At 46.9% G+C, this 19,247-nt stretch overlaps 1 protein-coding gene across 4 annotated transcripts in view; it reads right to left on the minus strand.

The window, feature by feature from the left end:
* NUMB (NUMB endocytic adaptor protein) overlaps window positions 1-19,247 on the minus strand; it is a 157,522-nt gene that overhangs the window by 33,999 nt on the left and 104,276 nt on the right. For 3 of the 4 annotated variants that reach the window (XM_040333589.1, XM_040333586.1, XM_040333587.1), the window contains exon 5: window positions 657-689. The exons of the other annotated variant lie outside the window; for it this stretch is intronic. In XM_040333589.1, coding sequence (XP_040189523.1) covers window positions 657-689 — 33 coding nt within the window. The remainder of the gene's footprint in view (window positions 1-656; window positions 690-19,247) is intronic. 4 annotated transcript variants of the gene reach the window in all.

Raw genomic sequence — 19,247 nt, forward strand, 5'->3', positions numbered from 1 at the left:
CTGCTCCAGTTTTGATAATTTCCCCTCAGAGTGTCTAGATGTGCTAGTAAACAGTCTGTACTATGAAGACCTAATCCATATAGACAACCAACAGTTTGAAAGAATTGGAGTCAGCTTCAAATACAGATTTAAAGTTCACCTAATTTATTTCTGCACTAATCTTTGTCAGCATTGCCTAGATGCCATTTTCTCAGAGAACACAGAACCATCACCAATGCTGTGAAATCAGTTATAATAAACTGTCCCATCACTGACATTCCTGCTTATAGTACTGCTGGACCCACAAATCATTGCAAAATTTAACAGATTTGAAATTCATTGTACAAAAATATTGATAAAATATCAATTTTACCTTAATTTCAAGCAAGAATGCATTACAGAAGTATAGGGAAAAAAATTAAGTTACTTAACTTGATTGTCTGTTTCTCAAAAGTCCTTACATTAAAGGCAATAGGGATAGAAGCAAGATAATGTTCAACCATACAGAACTGCACAATTAATTTAATTAGTCTAATAAGGAAAAATCTAAAACAAAAAATTGGAATTTTGAGCATTTCATACAGTGCAGGAATAATAACGCGATGGTACCAGTTTAATTTTCTTTATACCAGTGTGTAACTCCCTATATGTTTAATCACAAATGGCATTGAACTTACTTTTGAAAAGAAGCCTTTGAAGAATTTCCTTTCCTGGAGGAACAGGGGAGGGGACAAGTCGAGCACTATTATTGCTGGAAGCTATAAATCTCCCAAGGTTTTGAATCAACATGCATCAAACAGGGCTGGAAGCATTAGTAAATGCTATAGAGGAGCAAGCAAATGACATCACTCCTTATGCCCATGCACAGGAAACAAAGGGTTAAGTAGTAGCTGGAGGCAGGTAAAGGATGCCAGGAAGAGAGGAGTAAGTTGTCACCCTGCCATTCCCCATGCAATTAAACAAACCAATGCCTAATCTGTAAACCTTCCTTTTTAATTAGCAACTTGGCACTTTACAAAATACAAACATTTTAGTTACAGTATTTACATTCAGTGGTGTTCCAAATAAAATAAAATGAATTGTGTCAGAAATTATACATTCCTTCATACTGTTGATTAGTTACAACAATCAGCCACTACTGAAGACATATTATAGTTGGACTTCTAGTTGGGGTTTTAAAAATGACAAGAGGACATGTGACCTGACGCGGCAGCTGACACAGGTTCACTCTAGATTTTCATGCCTTCTATTTCTACAAACGTATGCCGCAAGTAGCTTCGATACCTTCCAGCCTTTCACATCGATTACCTCTGCTATGTCCTTCTAGTAGTGAATGGGGTTGTAAAGGTTCATGTTTTTTCACCTTAATACATCCTATGCATTAAGGTGAAAAAGCTTATTAAAATTACCAGCCCCCCCCCCCCTACTTACCTGAACCCTGGAAAGTCTTGCATCGCAAATGCGCTCTTCTTGGATCTTCATTGGATAGATTGATAGCAGCTCTGCTGTCAATCAAATCCAATGACGTGGGCACCAGGGGGCGGGGCCGAGTCCTGTACTCTGCGGCAATGGACGCCGACAACAGGACTCGGGAGTGCGCCCGCAAGGTAACCCCCTTGGGAGAGCGCTTTCCTAAGGGGGTTATCTGAAGTGGGAAGGAGCAGAGACAGCTGCTGTGGGACCCCAGAAGACGGTGTTCAGGGCCACTCTGTGCAAAACAAGCTGGCACAGTGGAGACAAGTATGACAATCTGCAAACCTTTAGTGTCACTTTAAGGATCTGAAACAAGCAAAGATAAGACATCTATATGGCAGCTCTTCAATAAAGAGCGGCCCCTTATGTTTGTTTCCTTTCAGCCTATAAGTAAAGTGTCTAAAATTGTGCGCTTTCAATTAATGGTCTTAAAGTAATATTGTGCATGCAAAACTTGCAAAATAAACTTTTTTTTACAAATAATGTGTGTATAACCAAAAAGGTATACACAAATGAAAGCGCAACTAAACCAGCTTTTCTCAGCTTGGGTGCAGCAGCATCCTGGTAGAGAAAGGCCATCAGACGATACCCAGCTCCCACTCTTTAGATCAACTATAAAATTACACTGTGGGAGCTCGGCCAGGGCAGTGAATGCACCTAGGAAAAGTGAAAAATGTGGAAGGAAGAGGTGTCTTCCTGAGCGATTAGCCCTCTGTATAATTATATATATATATATATATATATATATATATATATATATATATATATATATATATATATATATATATATATATATATATATATATATATATATATATATTTATATTTATATTATATATATATAAATTGTTTAAACAGTATGTGTAGAAGGGGCAGATCCAGAGTCTAGTCTCGGGAGGGGTACTACCAGAAAATAAGGTGTTTCTTACAGAACTGGGGGGGATCAGGAGAGTGGGAGGTGAAGGTGAACATCCTCATCCAGTCCACTACAAAGGCATTAGAACAAAAACATTTTTTTCCCCAACATGCACCTAAAATTCTGATTTTCTAAGGTGCAACCGTGGTTAAAATCTCTAGAAAAATAATTGCAGTATTAATTTTCTGACACAATTCAATTTACATCAATGTACGATAGGAAATACCACATTGTGCAAGGTGCACACAGTGTGACCCATAGCATTCATACATTAGGTTTGGTTAGTTTTACAGGATAATTGCATATATAAATGACTGAGCGTCTGCTATGAGTTGCCACACACATGTGAGCTGCACCAAAAAAATTAATCCAAGCTGTGCCAAGTTGCTAGTTGAAAGAAGAAGAACAAAAAAAAGAGACCAAATTTTAAAGCATAAAAATTAAAAAGTAAAAAAACACCAAACAAGGCAGCAGAAGGTACGTGAGGCAAAACCTGCCTAGCAACACTTACTACGATTGGAAACTCTTTATAATCACTTTATAAATCACCATTATTTTCTGTTATTTTTATAATAATGCAATCATAACAGCACTGAAGCCTGTTAAAAATGTATTGCCACTTCCCTTGTTATTAGCACTACAGTACTATCTTGAAATCATTACTAAAGAGAAACATGAAGACTGTCACGGCTGACCTCTTTTTGAAAAAGCAGCGGGCAAAGTCAGAGTGAGTGACGTCACACATTCCGATCTTCAGACGGTTTCTGCATCAGGGACTCTGATAGTCTTGCTGATCTGGCTTCAGAACTACCAGACCACACAAGCATTTTTAGGACAAGTCAGCAATATCAAACTCCTCTAATCCAGTAAAGGTTTCATTAAATAAAATGCTACTGTTATTTCCAAACATCCCTATAGTCCGAGAATTTCTGTAGTGGGATTGCGTGCACTGAACTATATTGGAAGACGGTCACTTTCTACCAAGTTATTGTACAGGGTACACTGCACTGTTACACTTGTGCATTCATTCACTTACGTGAGAAAATCTCTCATGTGCTGAACCATCTGCACTTAAAAGCGGTTGTATAGTTATTTGTTTTACCTACAGGTACGCCTATAATAAGGCTTACCTGTAGGTAAAAAAAAAAAAAAAAAGAAAAAACCTAAATCAGGGATATGCAATTAGCGGAACTCCAGCTGTTGCAAAACTACAAGTCCCATCATGCCTCTGCCTCTGGGTGTCATGCTTGTAGCGGTCAGTCTTGCTATGCCTCATGGGACTTTTAGTTCTGCAACAGCTGGGAGGTCCGCTAATTGCGTATCCCTGTCCTAAACCTTTACGGTTTAGGAGATATTCCCCACGCAATGAGCCACTAAACGCAGCGGCACATGTGCACAGGGGATTTTCGGCTTAAAGGCCCGGCAGCCACCGAACCTTGCCGGAAAGAACTCTCCCGCACACATGCACGGGAGTGACGACATCGCGGCTCTAGCCACTCAGAGCGTTGGAGTCGCGATACACGGAAGACACAGTGAGGCAAGATGTCATCTTCCTCGGCGTGTACCAGGTAAGTTACTGATGCCTCGTTCTAAGGTAAGTATTTCATAATGAGCTAGTATGCAGTGCATACTAGCCCATTATGCCCATATGGGTACAGTGTTGCATGACTGCGCAATTGTCAAAGTGTGACAGTCCTGAAAGCTGAAAATGGGCCTGGGCAAACGGGGGCGAAAGTGGCCAGTATTGAAGTAGTTAATAAGTGGTAAAAAAAAAAAAATCTTGTGCTGCAGAATCCCCTGAGCCCCTCCTTATACTTACATGAGCCCGATATCGATCCAGCGATGTGCACAAGAGCAGCGGCTCTCATGGCTCTGTCCCACCTCACTGGGCAGATTGACAGCTGTCAAACTCTCATGAGGGAGTGGAGCCGAGATTCCCTGTCTGTCAATATAGACAGGGCAGCTCAGGAGCGAGGCCGAAATAATGCCCCCATAGAAACCGGCTTTCTATGGGGCCATTTGCTGAAAAGGAGCCAGCAGGGGACCCAAGAAGAGGAGGCTCGGGACTTAACATGTTTATTATTTTAAATTAAAAAAAAAAAAAAATTAAGGTTTAATATCACTTTACTACCACTTAACTGAGTGCTTTCATTACAAATTTCCTCTGAGTTAAATTTTTTACAGTATGAATGTTTAATGTGAGCTTTACAAAAGTTATTTCAGTATTATCAAAGAATCCAAAGCCAGAAAAAGGCAACAATTGTGTTTTATGTTTTTAAACAGATTGCATTACCAGAAAAGGAAGGATATTTTACATAATCCCTGTACTTTCTGCGATGGCATCTGACACACACACACACACACTCTCATATATACACACACACATACTAAGGCCGAAACAACTAATCGATTATGAAAATTTTAATCGATTAATTTCATAATTTATTAAATCGGCCAGTAACATAATGGGGTTAAAACAACTAAAATTAGCCCTTTATAGTACAAAAAAAGCAAATCGCTACTGTAAATATCACTGTCCCACAGTGAAAAAAAAAATTAACCCCTTACAGTAGCGATTTGCTCTTTTTGTACTTATTTTTGTTTTTTTAACCCCCATTGTGTTACTAAACATCTCAGGCCAGGGTCACACCTGTGTTTTTTGGTGCTTTTTGCAGAAACACACTACAGTTCATTTACATGTTTTCCTATGGGACACGTTCACATCCATGATTTTTTATTTCAGATTCTGTGTATTTGGAAAGGGCAAGGACTTTTTAATGCAAAAACGGTGCCATTTTTATTTTATTTTTCAATATACTTCAATGGAGAAGCTGCAGAAAAGCATGTAATGTGTTTTTTTTTTTTTTTTTTTAAGGCTATTATCCGATTAATCGAAAACAATAAATCACACACACACACACACACACACACACACACACACACACACACACACACACACACACACACACACACACACACACAGATTATCATCATACAAGGTGTTAGAGTAATTCTCTCTAGATGTGATATTAAATGGAAAGTTAAATCGAAATGTGGACATGAATGTACAAGTATCCGCTAAAACAAAAAATAGGATTTTATGCTCACCGTAAAATCTTTGAGTTCATGGATGGACAGGGCCTTAATCTTGACATAGGGAGATTAACCTATGTCAAGATTAAGGCCTTGTCCATCCATGAACGAAAGAGAAAATAGGATTTTATGCTCACCATAAAATCTTTCTCTGAGTTCATAGATGGACACAGCACCCACCCCTTTGTTTGTACTCCTTGCTACGAACTGAATTGCTTGGTGCAGACTGAGGGGATATAGTCAGTGGGACCGCACCCTGAGTGGGGTGGTTCTGCTTTGAAGTTAACACTTCTGCCTAGTCACTCCTAAAGATAGATAGGGAGATTAACATATCTATCTTTAGGAGTGACTAGGCAGAAGTGTTAACTTCAAAGCAGAACCACCCCACCCAGGGTGCGGTCCCACTGACTATATCCCCTCAGTCTGCACCAAGCAATTCAGTTCGTAGCAAGGAGTACAAACAAAGGGGTGGGTGCTGTGTCCATCTATGAACTCAGAGAAAGATTTTATGGTGAGCATAAAATCCTATTTTCTCTTTCGTTCATGGATGGACAAGGCCTTAATCTTGACATAGTGGGACGTCCCAAAGCAGTGTCAAAATGAGGGGTGGGAAGCATAAAATAAACTTCACCCCAAAACCGAGCTCCTCAACTGAGTTGCAACTCTAAACAGCTGCCTGCAAAACTTTGCGGCCGAAGAAGCACTCACATCAACTTGTAAAGTTTAGTGAAAGTGTGACCGGGCGACCAGGTCGCCGCCTTACACACCTGGGAAACAGACACTTGATGTCAGAAACCAAGAGGCACCATTGCCCTAGTCTAATGCATCGTGATAGGGAGGCGCCCGACCCTTTATGGTGTAAGCCTGATCAGGATCTGTCGGGTCCACCTCGAAATGGTGGCCGATGAGACCACTGGGCCCTTCTTGGGATCAGCCACCGAAACAAACAGTGAGTCTGAACTCCGGAACGGAGCAGTAACAGACAAGTATCTTCTCGGAGCTCGGACAGCGTCTAGGGAATGCCACGTCGTCTTAGGATTCGACGGATGGGGACACAAGTATGGCAGTACAAGGTCTTCCTTAAGATGGAAGGTCGAAATTACCTTCGGAAGAAAAAAGGCTGCGGATGCAGCACCACCTTATCCTTGTGGAAGATCAATAGGGAGCCTTTCATGACAAGGCTGCCAGCTCAGAACCCGTCTTAACTGACATAACAGCCACCAAAGGGACCACTTTCTGAGAAAGTGTCAACAAGGGAACTTCCCTAATGTTCTCAAACAGTGGTTCTGAGGCACCTAGAGGTCATGGCGTTAAAGCCATTGACTGTACAGCAGGATGACCTATGGGACCTTGCAACAGCAGGTCCTCTCGTACTGGTAGACGTCAAGGTGAGTCTGCTATTCAAATCCCCACGGAGGTAGTGGAGAACGGACCGGAGGGGCCACATGCCGAACCCCCTGTACAAATGTTCTCACTAGAGAGTGAATCGCCAGGGGTCGCTGAAAGAAAAACAGCCAGGGCAGATATCTGCCCCTTAAATCATGCTTAAGCAAGCTCTTTGGTCCACCCAAGTGCGATAATAAATCCTCCTAGAGCAGTGGTTCTCAACTCCTGTTCTCAGGGCCCACCAACAGGCCAGGTTTGCAAGATAACCAAGATACATCCCAGGTGATATCATTTTCCGCTCAGTAAATGCAGTATTCTAGTCTGCATCTCCCCAAGGTAATACTTGAAATCTGGCCCGTTAGTGGGTCCTGAGGACAGGAGTTGAGAACCACTGTCCTAGAGGATAACTTTCTAGCCTTCCTCAAGATAGGAATCACAGAATCCGACAGGCCCCGGTCTCTTAGTACCTGGCTTTCAATAGCCATGCCGTTAAGCCAGCGACTGACCTGAGCTCTGGCCAACAGAGGAATAGTGACCAAGGCCGATTCAGAAATGAATTTTTTGGCCTTGTACTAGTAGGTCAGCTAGGGCTACCTCGTTCGAGGAAGCCTGACGCTTGTAACCCATTGAGTAGCATCTTTGCCCCTTCCGTGCGTGTCTGAGACACCAGAGCCCCAACTATGGTTGGGCATACCGTCAACACACTACCGTGTACAGGTTGCGGGTGATCGCCTCAGCCTTCTCGTCCGCAGGGTCTTTAAAGGTGGGAGCCCCCTCCACTGGTATGGTGGAGCTTGTTTAATCTGGACACAGGAGAGTCCACTATTGGGGGCAAGGGCCATCTTTTCAAGAAACTCTCTTCAAGAGGGTTCTTGGTCCGCATCTTCAGATACCTCAGGGCCAGGGTCATGAGTGCTAGCTGGACCCGGCAACGCATCCGAGTTGTCCCCAGCAGATGGCGGAGGGAGGGGGCGCTTTCTAGCCCTTATTCTCCCACGCGCTGCTTCCACCTTGGCTACAAAGGCATCTAGGATTGCCGCCTAGCGTCCAATGATAAATCGGGTGCAGGGGCATCAATTACCAGCTCAGGTGTCTCGGGGGAAAAAGCGTCTGCTTCTGACGCCATGCTGTCCACACACCTGACAAAGGGACCCCCAAACAAGTAACCCACCACTCCTGGCTGCAGCAGAGATGAGGGGTTCCCCCCCAGAGGACTCACCACCCAGGAACCGTAATAGATGGTTCAGCTAGCAGAGCTGCTGCCTGAAGAGTGTGTCTGTCGATCTGTGCTCTCCAAAAACTGGGATCGAAGGCTGTTTGTGGGGCTGCGATTTTGTCTTACAGACTGCTCAGTCGCAGCGTGTATCTGTTCATCTACCGTTTTTTTAAATGGTCTGATTCATGGTACAATGGCCGCTGATCTGACACTAGAGGCCAACAGGGCAGAAAACCACAGTGCAGCAGATTAATGCAGCAGTCAGTACACCTCAGCAGAAAGCGCCAGAAAAATGCGGCTTACAAGAAGATGGCCGCCAGAGAGAAAAGAAATACAGCATGGACACCAACCTGGGTTTCGACAGCATGGAGCAAGACACTCAGGAAAGCAGAATCTCTTCTGCGGATTTATACATTGTGCAAGTAAAGAAATACAGCATGGACACACCAAACACGGCCGCCGACAGCATGGAGCAAGACACACAGAAAAACAGAATCTCTTATGCGGCTTTATACATTGTGCAAGTAAAGAAATACAGCATGGATACACCAAACATGGCCGCCGACAGCATGGAGCAGGACACACAGGTAAACAGAATCTCTTATGCAGCTTTATACACCGATTTAGTGACGTATAGTTCCCCAGTTGAAGCTCCCCAGAGGAACCCCTGCCCAGCAGCTAGCTCAGAGAGCCTAGGAGGAGGAGGGGGGAGGGGGACAAGGCCCTTTACTCACCCCTCCAAGGATGCCCAGCTCTGTCTTCTTGCTAAAGCAAGGTAGTAGCTACTTAACCTTCCTGTGGGTTTATGCTGGAAGCATCCCGGACAGTGCATTTTCCGCATGTAACAGAGAGGACTGTCGGCCAGGCTACTGCAACTCGGCCCTGTAGACCGGTCCGATGCAAGCCCTGGAGCATATAGCTACCGGCCACCCGTAGAGCGACGGGTATGTCGTGGACGACCCAGCGCGCAGCTATGGTCGGCACACGCTCGATGGCCGAAACTGGGAAGAATACAAGGATCTGGGATCCAGCCTGTCGCCCAGTTGGCAGTTGATTGAAGATCGCAGGAAAAACTTAAATGAATAAAAAATCCAAAAAATGAATCCAAACTAAAAGCCTCCAAGCCATGGACCTGAAGGGAGCCATGTCTTCTCCTTAAAATTAGGCAGAAAAAAACTGAATTGCTTGGTGCAGGCTGAGGGGATATAGTCAGTGGGACCGCACCCTGGGCGGGGCGGTTCTGCTTTGAAGTTGACACTTCGGCCTAGTCACTCCTAAAGATAGATAGTGGGATTAACCCATGTCAAGATTAAGGCTGTGTCCATCCATGAACGAAAGAGAAAGACACAAAGTCTGACCTATAAAGCATTGAGGTGAGAAGAAAAGGCTGGCAGTGATTTGGCTGCCAAAGACTGAAGACTAATACCCACCACTTCTGACTGCTTTTTCCAGTGGCCAGGCAGCCCCTATGCTGAGTAACAGCTTCTTGCACATACAGTATCTCACAAGAGTGAGTACACCCCTAACATTTTTATAAATCTTATTACATCTTTTCTGTGACAACACTGAAGAAATGACACTTTGCTACAATGTAAAGTAGTGAGTGTACAGCTTGTATAACAGTGTACATTTGCTGACCCCTCAAAATAACTCGCGTAGCCATTTATATCAAAACGGCTGGCAAGTGAGTACACTCATAAGTAAAAATTTCCAAATTGGGCCCAAAGTGTCAATATTTTGTGTGGCCACCATTAATTTTCCAGCACTGCCTTAACCCCCTTGGGCATGGAGTTCACCAGAGCTTCACAGGTTGCCACTGGAGTCCTCTTCCACTCCTCCATGATGACATCACGGAGCTGGTGGATGTTAGAGACCTTGCGCTCCTCCACCTTCCATTTGAGGATGTCCCACAGATGCTCAATAGGGTTTAGGTCTGGAGACATGCTTGGCCAGTCAATCACCTTTACCCTCAGCTTCTTCAGCAAGACAGTGGTCATCTTAAAGGTGCGTTTGGGGTTATTATGTTGGAATACTGCCCTGCGGACCAGTCTCGGAAGGGAGGGGATCATGCTCTGCTTCAGTACTCACAGTACATATTGGCATTAATGGTTCCCTCAATGAACTGTAGCTCCCCAGTGCCGGCATCGCTCATGCAGCCCCAGACCATGACACACATTCTGTGTCAAGTTATTTTGAGGGGACAGCAAATTTACACTGTCATACAAGATGTACACTCACTACTTTACATTGTATTTAAGTGTAATTTCTTCGGTGTTGTCACATGAAAAGGTATAGTAAAAAAAGGATTTTTGTACTCACCGTAAAATCCATTTCTCTGAGTTCATAGACGGACACAGCATCCTTTGACCTTAGGGTTATGCTTCTTCCTACCAGGAGATTTAGGCAGAATTCTACAGCACTTAAGGTGTTAAAAACTTTCCTTCATGCCGCTCCTCCCAGGGGGCGTGGCTCCCCCAGGCATAACCCCCACTCTGCTTTAGCAGCCTCAGTTCGTAACAAGCAGTACAAACAAAGGAGGGGTGGGTGCTGTGTCCGTCTATGAACTCAGAGAAATGGATTTTACGGTGAGTACAAAAATCCTTTTTTCTCTTTCGTTCATAGACGGACACAGCATCCTTTGACCTTAGGGACGTCCCCAAGCAGTGTCAAAAAAATTCGAGGGGTGGGAAAATAACACAGCAAAAACAGGTTACACCCCAAACAAAACCGGAGTTACTCAACGGAGGAACTCCAACCTTAAACTGCCGCCTGTAACACCCTGCGGCCGAAGGAGGCATCAGAAGATGCACTCACATCCACCTTATAAAACTTTGAAAAAGTGTGGAACGACGACCAGGTCGCAGCCTTACACACCTGTAACACAGAGGCTGGATGACGGAAAGCCCAGGAGGGCCCGATCGTCCTGGTCGAATGCGCCGTGACCCGAAAGGGAGGCGCCCGCCCCTTCAGGGCGTAGGCCTGAAGCACAACCTGTCGGATCCACCTGGAAATGGTGGCCGACGAGACTGCCAGGCCCTTACTGGGACCGGACACAGACACGAACAGCGAGTCCGACTTCCGGAACGGAGCTGTCGCCGACAAGTAAACTCAAAGGGCCCGAACCACATCCAGAGAATGTAAAGAGGCCTCCTTCGGGTTCTTCGGCTGAGGACATAATGATGGAACAACAATGTCCTCGTTAATGTGAAAGGCCGAAACGACCTTCGGAAGAAAAGAGGGCTGCGGGCGCAGCACCGCCTTATCCTGATGGATGACCAAGTAGGGGGCCTTGCAATACAAGGCCGCCAGTTCAGACACTCGTCTGATAGAGGTAATAGCTACCAGAAAGACCACCTTCTGCGACAAAGTCAGCAAGGGGATCTCCAGAATGTCCTCAAAGGGGGCACGCTGAAGCGCCGAGAGGACCAAGTTCAAGTCCCAAGAAGGTAGCGGAGGGCGCACCGGGGGGGCCACATGCCGGACCCCCTGCACAAACGTGCGAACCAAAGAATTCGCTGCCAAGGGACGCTGAAAATAAACAGCCTGAGCAGAAATCTGACTCTTGATCGTGCTCAAGGCAAGAGCCTGGTCCACTCCCCGCTGTAGGAACAGCAGGATCCGGGACACCACGTAAGTACGGGGGTGCCACTTCATCTCCTCACACATAGAGATGTATGCTTTCCATGTACGATGGTAAATTTTTCGAGAAGTGGACTTCCGTGCACGCAGCATGGTAGAGATTACCGGGCCCGACAGGCCCCGGTCCTTCAGTACCTGGTTTTCAACAGCCACGCCGTTAAAGCCAGTGACCGTAAAGCAGGATGGAAGATCGGGCCCTGAGACAGGAGATCTTCCCTCAGAGGCAGACGCCAGGGGGCGTCTGTCACCAGACGTACCAGGTCCGCGTACCAAGAGCGACGCGGCCAATCCGGGGCGATCAGGATCGTTGGAATACCTTCGGCTTCCACCCTGCGCAGCAGGCGGGGTAGGAGCCTTAGAGGAGGGAAGGCGTAAATCAGGTGATATTGACCCAGGGAGCCACTAACGCGTCTGACGCGTCTGCCCACGGGTCCCTTGACCTAGCCACAAACCGTGGTACCTTCCGATTGAGACGGGACGCCAGAAGGTCCACGTCTGGAGTGCCCCATTTTTGGCACAGGATCTGAAACACCTCCGGGTGGAGAGACCACTCCCCTTGATCCAGAGTCATGCGACTTAGGGAGTCGGCTTGCCAATTCAGAACTCCCGGAATGTATACCGCCGACAGGGCCGGAACGGACCTTTCGGCCCACCGAAGTATGTGAGAGACCTCCGTCGCCGCGGCCGAGCTCCTTGTGCCGCCCTGATGATTGATGTACGCCACGGCCGTGGCGTTGTCGGACTGGATCCTGACAGGACGGCCCTGTAGCTCCAGCGACCACCTGACAAGGCACAGCTTGATTGCTCGGAGCTCCAGGATATTGATCGGCAGGCGGGACTCCTCCCGAGTCCAGCGCCCCTGGGCTGACTGGGTGCCCCAGACGCCCCCCCAGCCGAAGAGGCTGGCATCCGTCGTGACCACTGTCCAGCGGCACGGAAGAAAAGACTTCCCGGACCGAAGCACCGGAGACGTCAGCCACCATGCCAGGGAAGACTTGGCCAGATGGCTCAACCGAATCTGGTGATCCAGAGAAGATGGGACCCTGTCCCATCGTGACAGAATCTCCTTCTGTAGTACCCTGGTGTGGATTGGGCATACAGAACTGCCTCGAAGGAGGCCACCATCAGACCCAGAACCCGCATGCAGAAGCGAAGAGATGACCACTTCTGGGTCAACAACTGTCTCACTGCAGATTGCAGGGTCAGCAGGTTTTGCGATGGGAGGAACACTTTTGTCTCCCCCGAATCCAAAACCAGCCCCAGGGGTTCCAGCCTCTGGGACGGAACCAACACTGATTTTCTGAGATTCAGAAACCAGCCGAACTCCTGCAGAGTCCGACACGTGATGGACACGTCCTCCTCTAACTCTGAGCCTGAAGAAGCTCTCAGGAGAAGGTCGTCCAGGTATCCCACGATAGCGATCCCTCGCTGCCGTAGCAAGGCCAGGATCGGGGCGAGCACCTTGGTGAACACCCGTGGTGCCGACGCCAGCCCGAACGGGAGGGCCACGAATTGATAGTGGTCCTCCCCGATCGCAAAGCGCAGATACCTTTGGTGGCTTGTGCAAACGGGAACATGCAGGTATGCGTCCATGATGTCTAAGGACGCCATGAAGTCCCCCTGGTGGAGGGACGCCATGATAGAACGGACCGACTCCATCCTGAATCGCTGCACCTTGACAAAGGAGTTGAGGGCCTTTAGGTCCAGGATAGGGCGAACCCCTCCCTTCTTGGGGACCACGAACAGATTGGAGTAGAACCCCCGAAACCGTTCCAGCGAGGGGACCGGCACAACCACCCCCCTGTCCAGAAGATCCTGGACAGCCCCGGACAGGGCTAGCCGACGATCCGGAGGAAGCTGGAGGTTGGATGGAAAAAAATCTGTTTGGGGGACAAGAAAGGAACTCTATCTTGTACCCCGAGGCGACCACCTCGCAAACCCAACGGTCGGATAGAAGAGAATTCCACCGATCCACGAAGTCGTGAAGCCGTCCCCCCACCCGAGACCCGGGCGGGGGCAGACCTTCATGCGGAAGCAGGCTTGTCCGCAGGCTTGTTCGGTTTTTTGAACCAGGGGCGCTTACGCCCGGCAGCAAGGGCTTTTGCACCTTGCGGACCTTTTCCAGCCGCGCTGGCGCACGAAAAAAAACCGTTTAGGGGGTAGTAAAAGTAGGACCTTGCTTGCGGCGAGGTTCCCTACCCTTCCCCGACTGAGGGAGCAAGGTGCTCTTACCTCCAGTGGCATCCTTAATGATGTCATCCAGGGATGCCCCCAAAAGCCGTCCGCCCTTAAAGGGCAAATCTACCAAGGCCTTTTTTGAGTACTGGTCAGCCGACCAGCACTTCAGCCATATAAGGCGGCGCAGAACCACTGCGTAGACAGAAGCCCTGGAAAGCAAAGGAATCTAATCCATATCCGCCTCGCAGAGAAACTTCTGACCCTGAATCAACTGTTCAGCCAGGTCCCTAGAGGACTCGGAAGCCCCCTGGACCTCCAGGTCCTGCAGCAGGAGCTTCGCCCTTTCAGTCAGCGTCTGAGCTACCAGGGCTCCGGCCAGAGCCGGCCTTACCACCGAACCCACCACCGAGAACAGGGAGCGGGCCACGGCCTCCACTCTCCTATTAGCGGGGTCCTTGAAAGCAGGAGCCCCCTCCACAGGCAACGTAGTAGCCTTACTCAGTCTGGACACAGGAGGGTCCACCGACGGAGGAGTGACCCACTTTTTTTAAAAAAGTCCTCCTCCAGGGGGTAACGGTAGCAAAGCTTTTAGGAACCGTAAAAGCCTTTTGCGGTGTATCCCATTCCTTATACAACATATTGTCTAAATAAGGAACACAGGGGAATACCTTAGCGGTACGCGGTGGTTTGCGGAATCCAAAAGGACTGACACCGCTGGTGTCTCCGCCAAATCCTCTAAATGAAGAGCCTCACGCACCGCAGTAATAAGAGCTCCAACAAATTCCTTATCAGCAGACTCCGCAGCAGAGTCATCCTCGCTGTCCATGTGGGTTAAGCCCGCATCCTCTGACATGACAGAACCAGAAGCATCAGATTCTGCGTCAGAGATATCCCCAGAAACAGCCTCCGGGGGGGGGCGCTTTTTTACCCCCCAACCGAGCACTGGCTGCTTCAAACCTGGTGAGAAAAGACTCCAGGACAGCCGACACCGATTCAACAGATGTGGCAGGGGGAGGGGCGCTTAAGGGTTAATTCCGGCATTGTAAGAAATGAGGGGCCTGATTCAGGCTCCATATTGCCGTTGCCATTTCACCCCTACTGCCAAGGGCAGGAAAAAAGTCCCCCACAGGTCACCTCCCGGCCGCTAGAGCACAGTATGGGGCCCCCTGAGACTCACCACCCCCTGGTACAGCGCGGTCTGTGAAGGCAAGTGTGTGCTGAGGAGAAGCTGCAGCGCTGCGTCTGTCCCCTCAGATGATTCGCGGTCTTTTTTCCCCGCCGAAACGGCCACTAGAGGCCGAACTAGTGCTGAAAATGGCGCCGGCCACAAGAAAATGGCCGCCGAATAATACAAGCGCGGCTCCGGCAAAATGGCCGCCGTTGCGCAGTTTTAAAAAGACAGTGTACCCAAAAATGACAGTACACCAAAACAGCACACAGCACACACAAAAATGCCCAGAATGTCCACCACAGTCCCCTGCAGTGACACAGAACAGCCCCAGCCATACCCGAGTGAAAAAAAAAAAAAAAAAAAATATGAGCCCCAGGGAAAAAACCCCCTGCACAGCCGTCACCCAAAGGGGAAAGGAGGGAGAGGAATAAGGGAGAGAGGAAAGCAGGGGAAAACCCTCAGTCGACCTCCCGAGGGAAAACATTCCAGCCAGACCACTTACCTGAGTAAGGGGCCACTACTTACCTGTCCTGCGACTACCTGGCTGGAGGTATCCCAGACAGAACCAACGTCCGTGAACGGCATGGCTGTCAGCCAGACACACTGTGACAAGGCCATAGAGACCGGTCATATGTGTGCCCTAGAACCGAAGTTCCCCGGCCGCCCCTGGAGCAATGGGGCCTGTCGTGGACGTCCCAAAGCGGAGCTGAGGGCCGGCACACGCTCGAAGGCCGAACCTGGGGGGACTACAAGGGTCGAGGACCCAGCCTGTCACCCAGTCGGCTGTTGATAGAAGAATCGCAGGATTCAAAAATAAAAATAAAATAAAAAAGCGAGGAAAAAACTCGCAAAATGCAAAAAAATTTGCAAGAAAAAACTCCAGAGTCCAGGACTCCAGAGAGAGCCTGACTCTCCTGACGGTTAGGCAGAAACAAACTGAGGCTGCTAAAGCAGAGTGGGGGTTATGCCTGGGGGAGCCACGCCCCCTGGGAGGAGCGGCATGAAGGAAAGTTTTTAACACCTTAAGTGCTGTAGAATTCTGCCTAAATCTCCTGGTAGGAAGAAGCATAACCCTAAGGTCAAAGGATGCTGTGTCCGTCTATGAACGAAAGAGAAATATTTACAAAATTGTGAGGGGTGTACTCACTTTGAGATACTGTATATGCTTTATCTGGTCCTAGAAAATAATGGTTGTGTTAAAGGGGTTGTAAAGGTAAAAAAAAATTCCCCTAAATAGCTTCCTTTACCTTAGTGCAGTCCTCCTTCACTTACCTCATCCTTCGATTTTGCTTTTAAATGTCCTTATTTCTTCTGAGAAATCCTCACTTCCTGTCCTGTCTGTAACTCTACTCCACACAGTAATAAGACTTTCTCCCTGGTGTGGAGTGTCGCGCTCGCCACCTCCCTTGGACTACAGTAGAGTCAGGATGCTCTCTACGTTGCAGATAGAGAAAGGAGCTGCGTTAGTGGGCGTCCTGACTCTCCTGTAGTCCAAGGGAGGGGGTGAGCATGACACTCACACGGGCTGAATGTCGGAAGGACGCGCATGCTGAAAAACCAGCCAATGGCAGAGCACGTGGATTAAAAATGTTCTGACGGGGGGGGGCAATCCCCCTGTCAGAACACAACAGCTCAGAGGGGAGATCGTTTTACCAACGTCTGTTAATTAGTACATCCTTTCTGACCGGAGCCAACAGTTTTTTCGTTCAACCCGTTGGGTTGTACGAAACAAATAACTTGTAGCGTGAACCTGGCTAAAGGCTGGCCATGCATTATACAATTTGTTTTGTTCCTTTAGGATTTACCAAAACCATATAATATGAGGTCATACCCAAACACTTTAAATTAGTATGCACTCAGACAGGCACTTGCACTACATAGTTGAATGTATATCTAAAGGAAATTAAATAAGAAAGTTGTATAAAATGTATGGCTAGCTTTAACAGGGGACTGGTTGCTGGGCAATTTAAATCAAGGAAAAAAAAAAGGTATGGTAGCGTTTTTCTTTTCTTTTTATAGGAGCAAAAAAAAAAAAAGAACCAGAATGCTGGGTAGACGCGTTTCACACACTTCATGTGCGCTTAGTCATCTTGTAGTTTTGGGATGTCCAAATAAAAAAGGATTTTGATCTACAGTGGTGTGCAGCCATTTCTTCTATTCCGATGATCGGTTTGTGGCCATGGCTTCCCCTCAGTGTGTACTTCTAGTATCCTACTCTGTGCTGCGGACTATGAGGATCATGTATTAAAGGGGCTAAGTGGTTATCATTTCCGTCTAGCAGCACTAGGGTTCAAATCCCAACCATGGCACTAACCTGCCTGGAGTTTGCATGTTCTCCCGATGAATGCGTGGGTTTCCTCCATGTACTCTAGTTTTCTCCCACATGCCAAAGACATGCTGGTTGGTTATTTAGATCTGGTCTAAACAAAATGGCCCTAGTATGTGTATGGATGGGAGTTAGGGGGCTTAGCATGCAAGCTTATTAAGGGCAGGGACTGACATAAATGTACAATATATGTGTGTAAAGTGCTGCGTAAATTGACAACGCTATACAAGTACCTGTAATACATAAAATAAGGCTCAGTTCACATATGTAAATCAGATGAGTTTTTGAATCACATCCGATGGCATAACATGCGAATCGGACTGGTTTTCAATGAGGATGTTTCACACATGTCCGGGGCGGCTGCGGTCCGTTTCCAAAAAGGGTCCTGTGCGATTTTGGGTCTGGTTTAGGTACGAAGTAAAAATTCACACCTGAACCAGTGAACAAAGCCACACCGGATTCCGGATTGCAAACCGCAGTTGGACATGTGTGAACCCAGCCTAAAATGGGTAGGTACAGACACAGCTGTTATGTCCTGGAAGGCATACAAAGTGCTTTGCCATTACAAAAGTCTATATGCAACTACAAAATGTAAAAATCATTTGTTTGTCGCATATAGCCCGAATTCCAAAAAGACATTTTGGTTACACTTTATAAAGATAAAACATCTCACCGATAGTTAAAGCTCAGTACTATACAAGCTTTGCTCAAGGAACCATGCTATGTTTCTACAAATGTTACAGTGAACAGTAATTTACGACGCTGCTTGAGCAGCATTGTGAAGAGCCCTCTATGAATGGCTTAGGATCTAGCAGTTACAATATACACTGCATGTACAGAGAACATAATGTAAGTGTGTCATGTATCACTATGAGGTGACATCTAATGAGAAAAGAGTTTCCTTCTGCTGCCAAGTTCAACAACTCTCCAATTTATCACACTCCTCCACAAAGTCAGCCCTGCAGCTAGCAGACGCTAAGGACATTTCCACACATCTTCCTAATTTCAGGGTGACAGTTAATCATTAATACTACTCCAAAAGCTGCACATGTTAAGGACAAAGTCACTTCCATACAACTGTGTAACAGTTAAAAGAAGAAGAAAAAAAGAAAAAAACAGTAGACATGCAAGTTTGATTGTCTTAAGAGCTTAACTGGTTAAAAAAGGGTTTAATTTGTAAATACATATTTAAAAGAAAGTAAAATGTTAAATTATGATTCTTTAGTTAACCTGCTAAAACAAAAGAAGTATTAAACATGTCATATGCATTATAAAACACAAAGACATGAACACCGAGGAAGAACTGCACATGGCAAGATTGAGAACCTTTGTACATTCTGGCATCCTACAATGGAGAGGACCGGATAATATTATGCATGAATGACTCACATGTACCATCTGCACTTTGCCTCCTGTCTTAATAAATCCCTGTCCTTTTTATTCTGCTTTTAGAGGCTGACTCAGAAGTTAAAGAGAACCTGTCAGCTTCAGATGTATTAGCCTTTTCATTTTTGCAGTAAAACATCTAAACGCTGTCAAACACATACTGGATTGGGGGCAGAATGATAAAAGGTTCTCTCCAACAGGAATATCACAAAGATGTTTTATGTCGGACTATTAACTCACTGGGCAATATATTAAAATGTGGGACCACCAATGAGTACTGAACACTGCATATGCTCAATTTTAGGCCTGGTTCACACTGATGTGAGAATCACTCCAACTTTGGAGCACTTGTCGCACCAGAAGTCAGGCCCCATTCTGTGCAATGGAACCTTTCTAATCGGCGCAACTTAAAGCGGAGCTCCACCCTAAAGTGGAACTCGCGCTGATCGGAACCCGCCCCCCCCTCCGGTGTCACATTTGACAC

This window comes from Rana temporaria, chromosome 13 (assembly GCF_905171775.1).
Source record: "Rana temporaria chromosome 13, aRanTem1.1, whole genome shotgun sequence".
Lineage (NCBI taxonomy): Eukaryota > Metazoa > Chordata > Amphibia > Anura > Ranidae > Rana > Rana temporaria.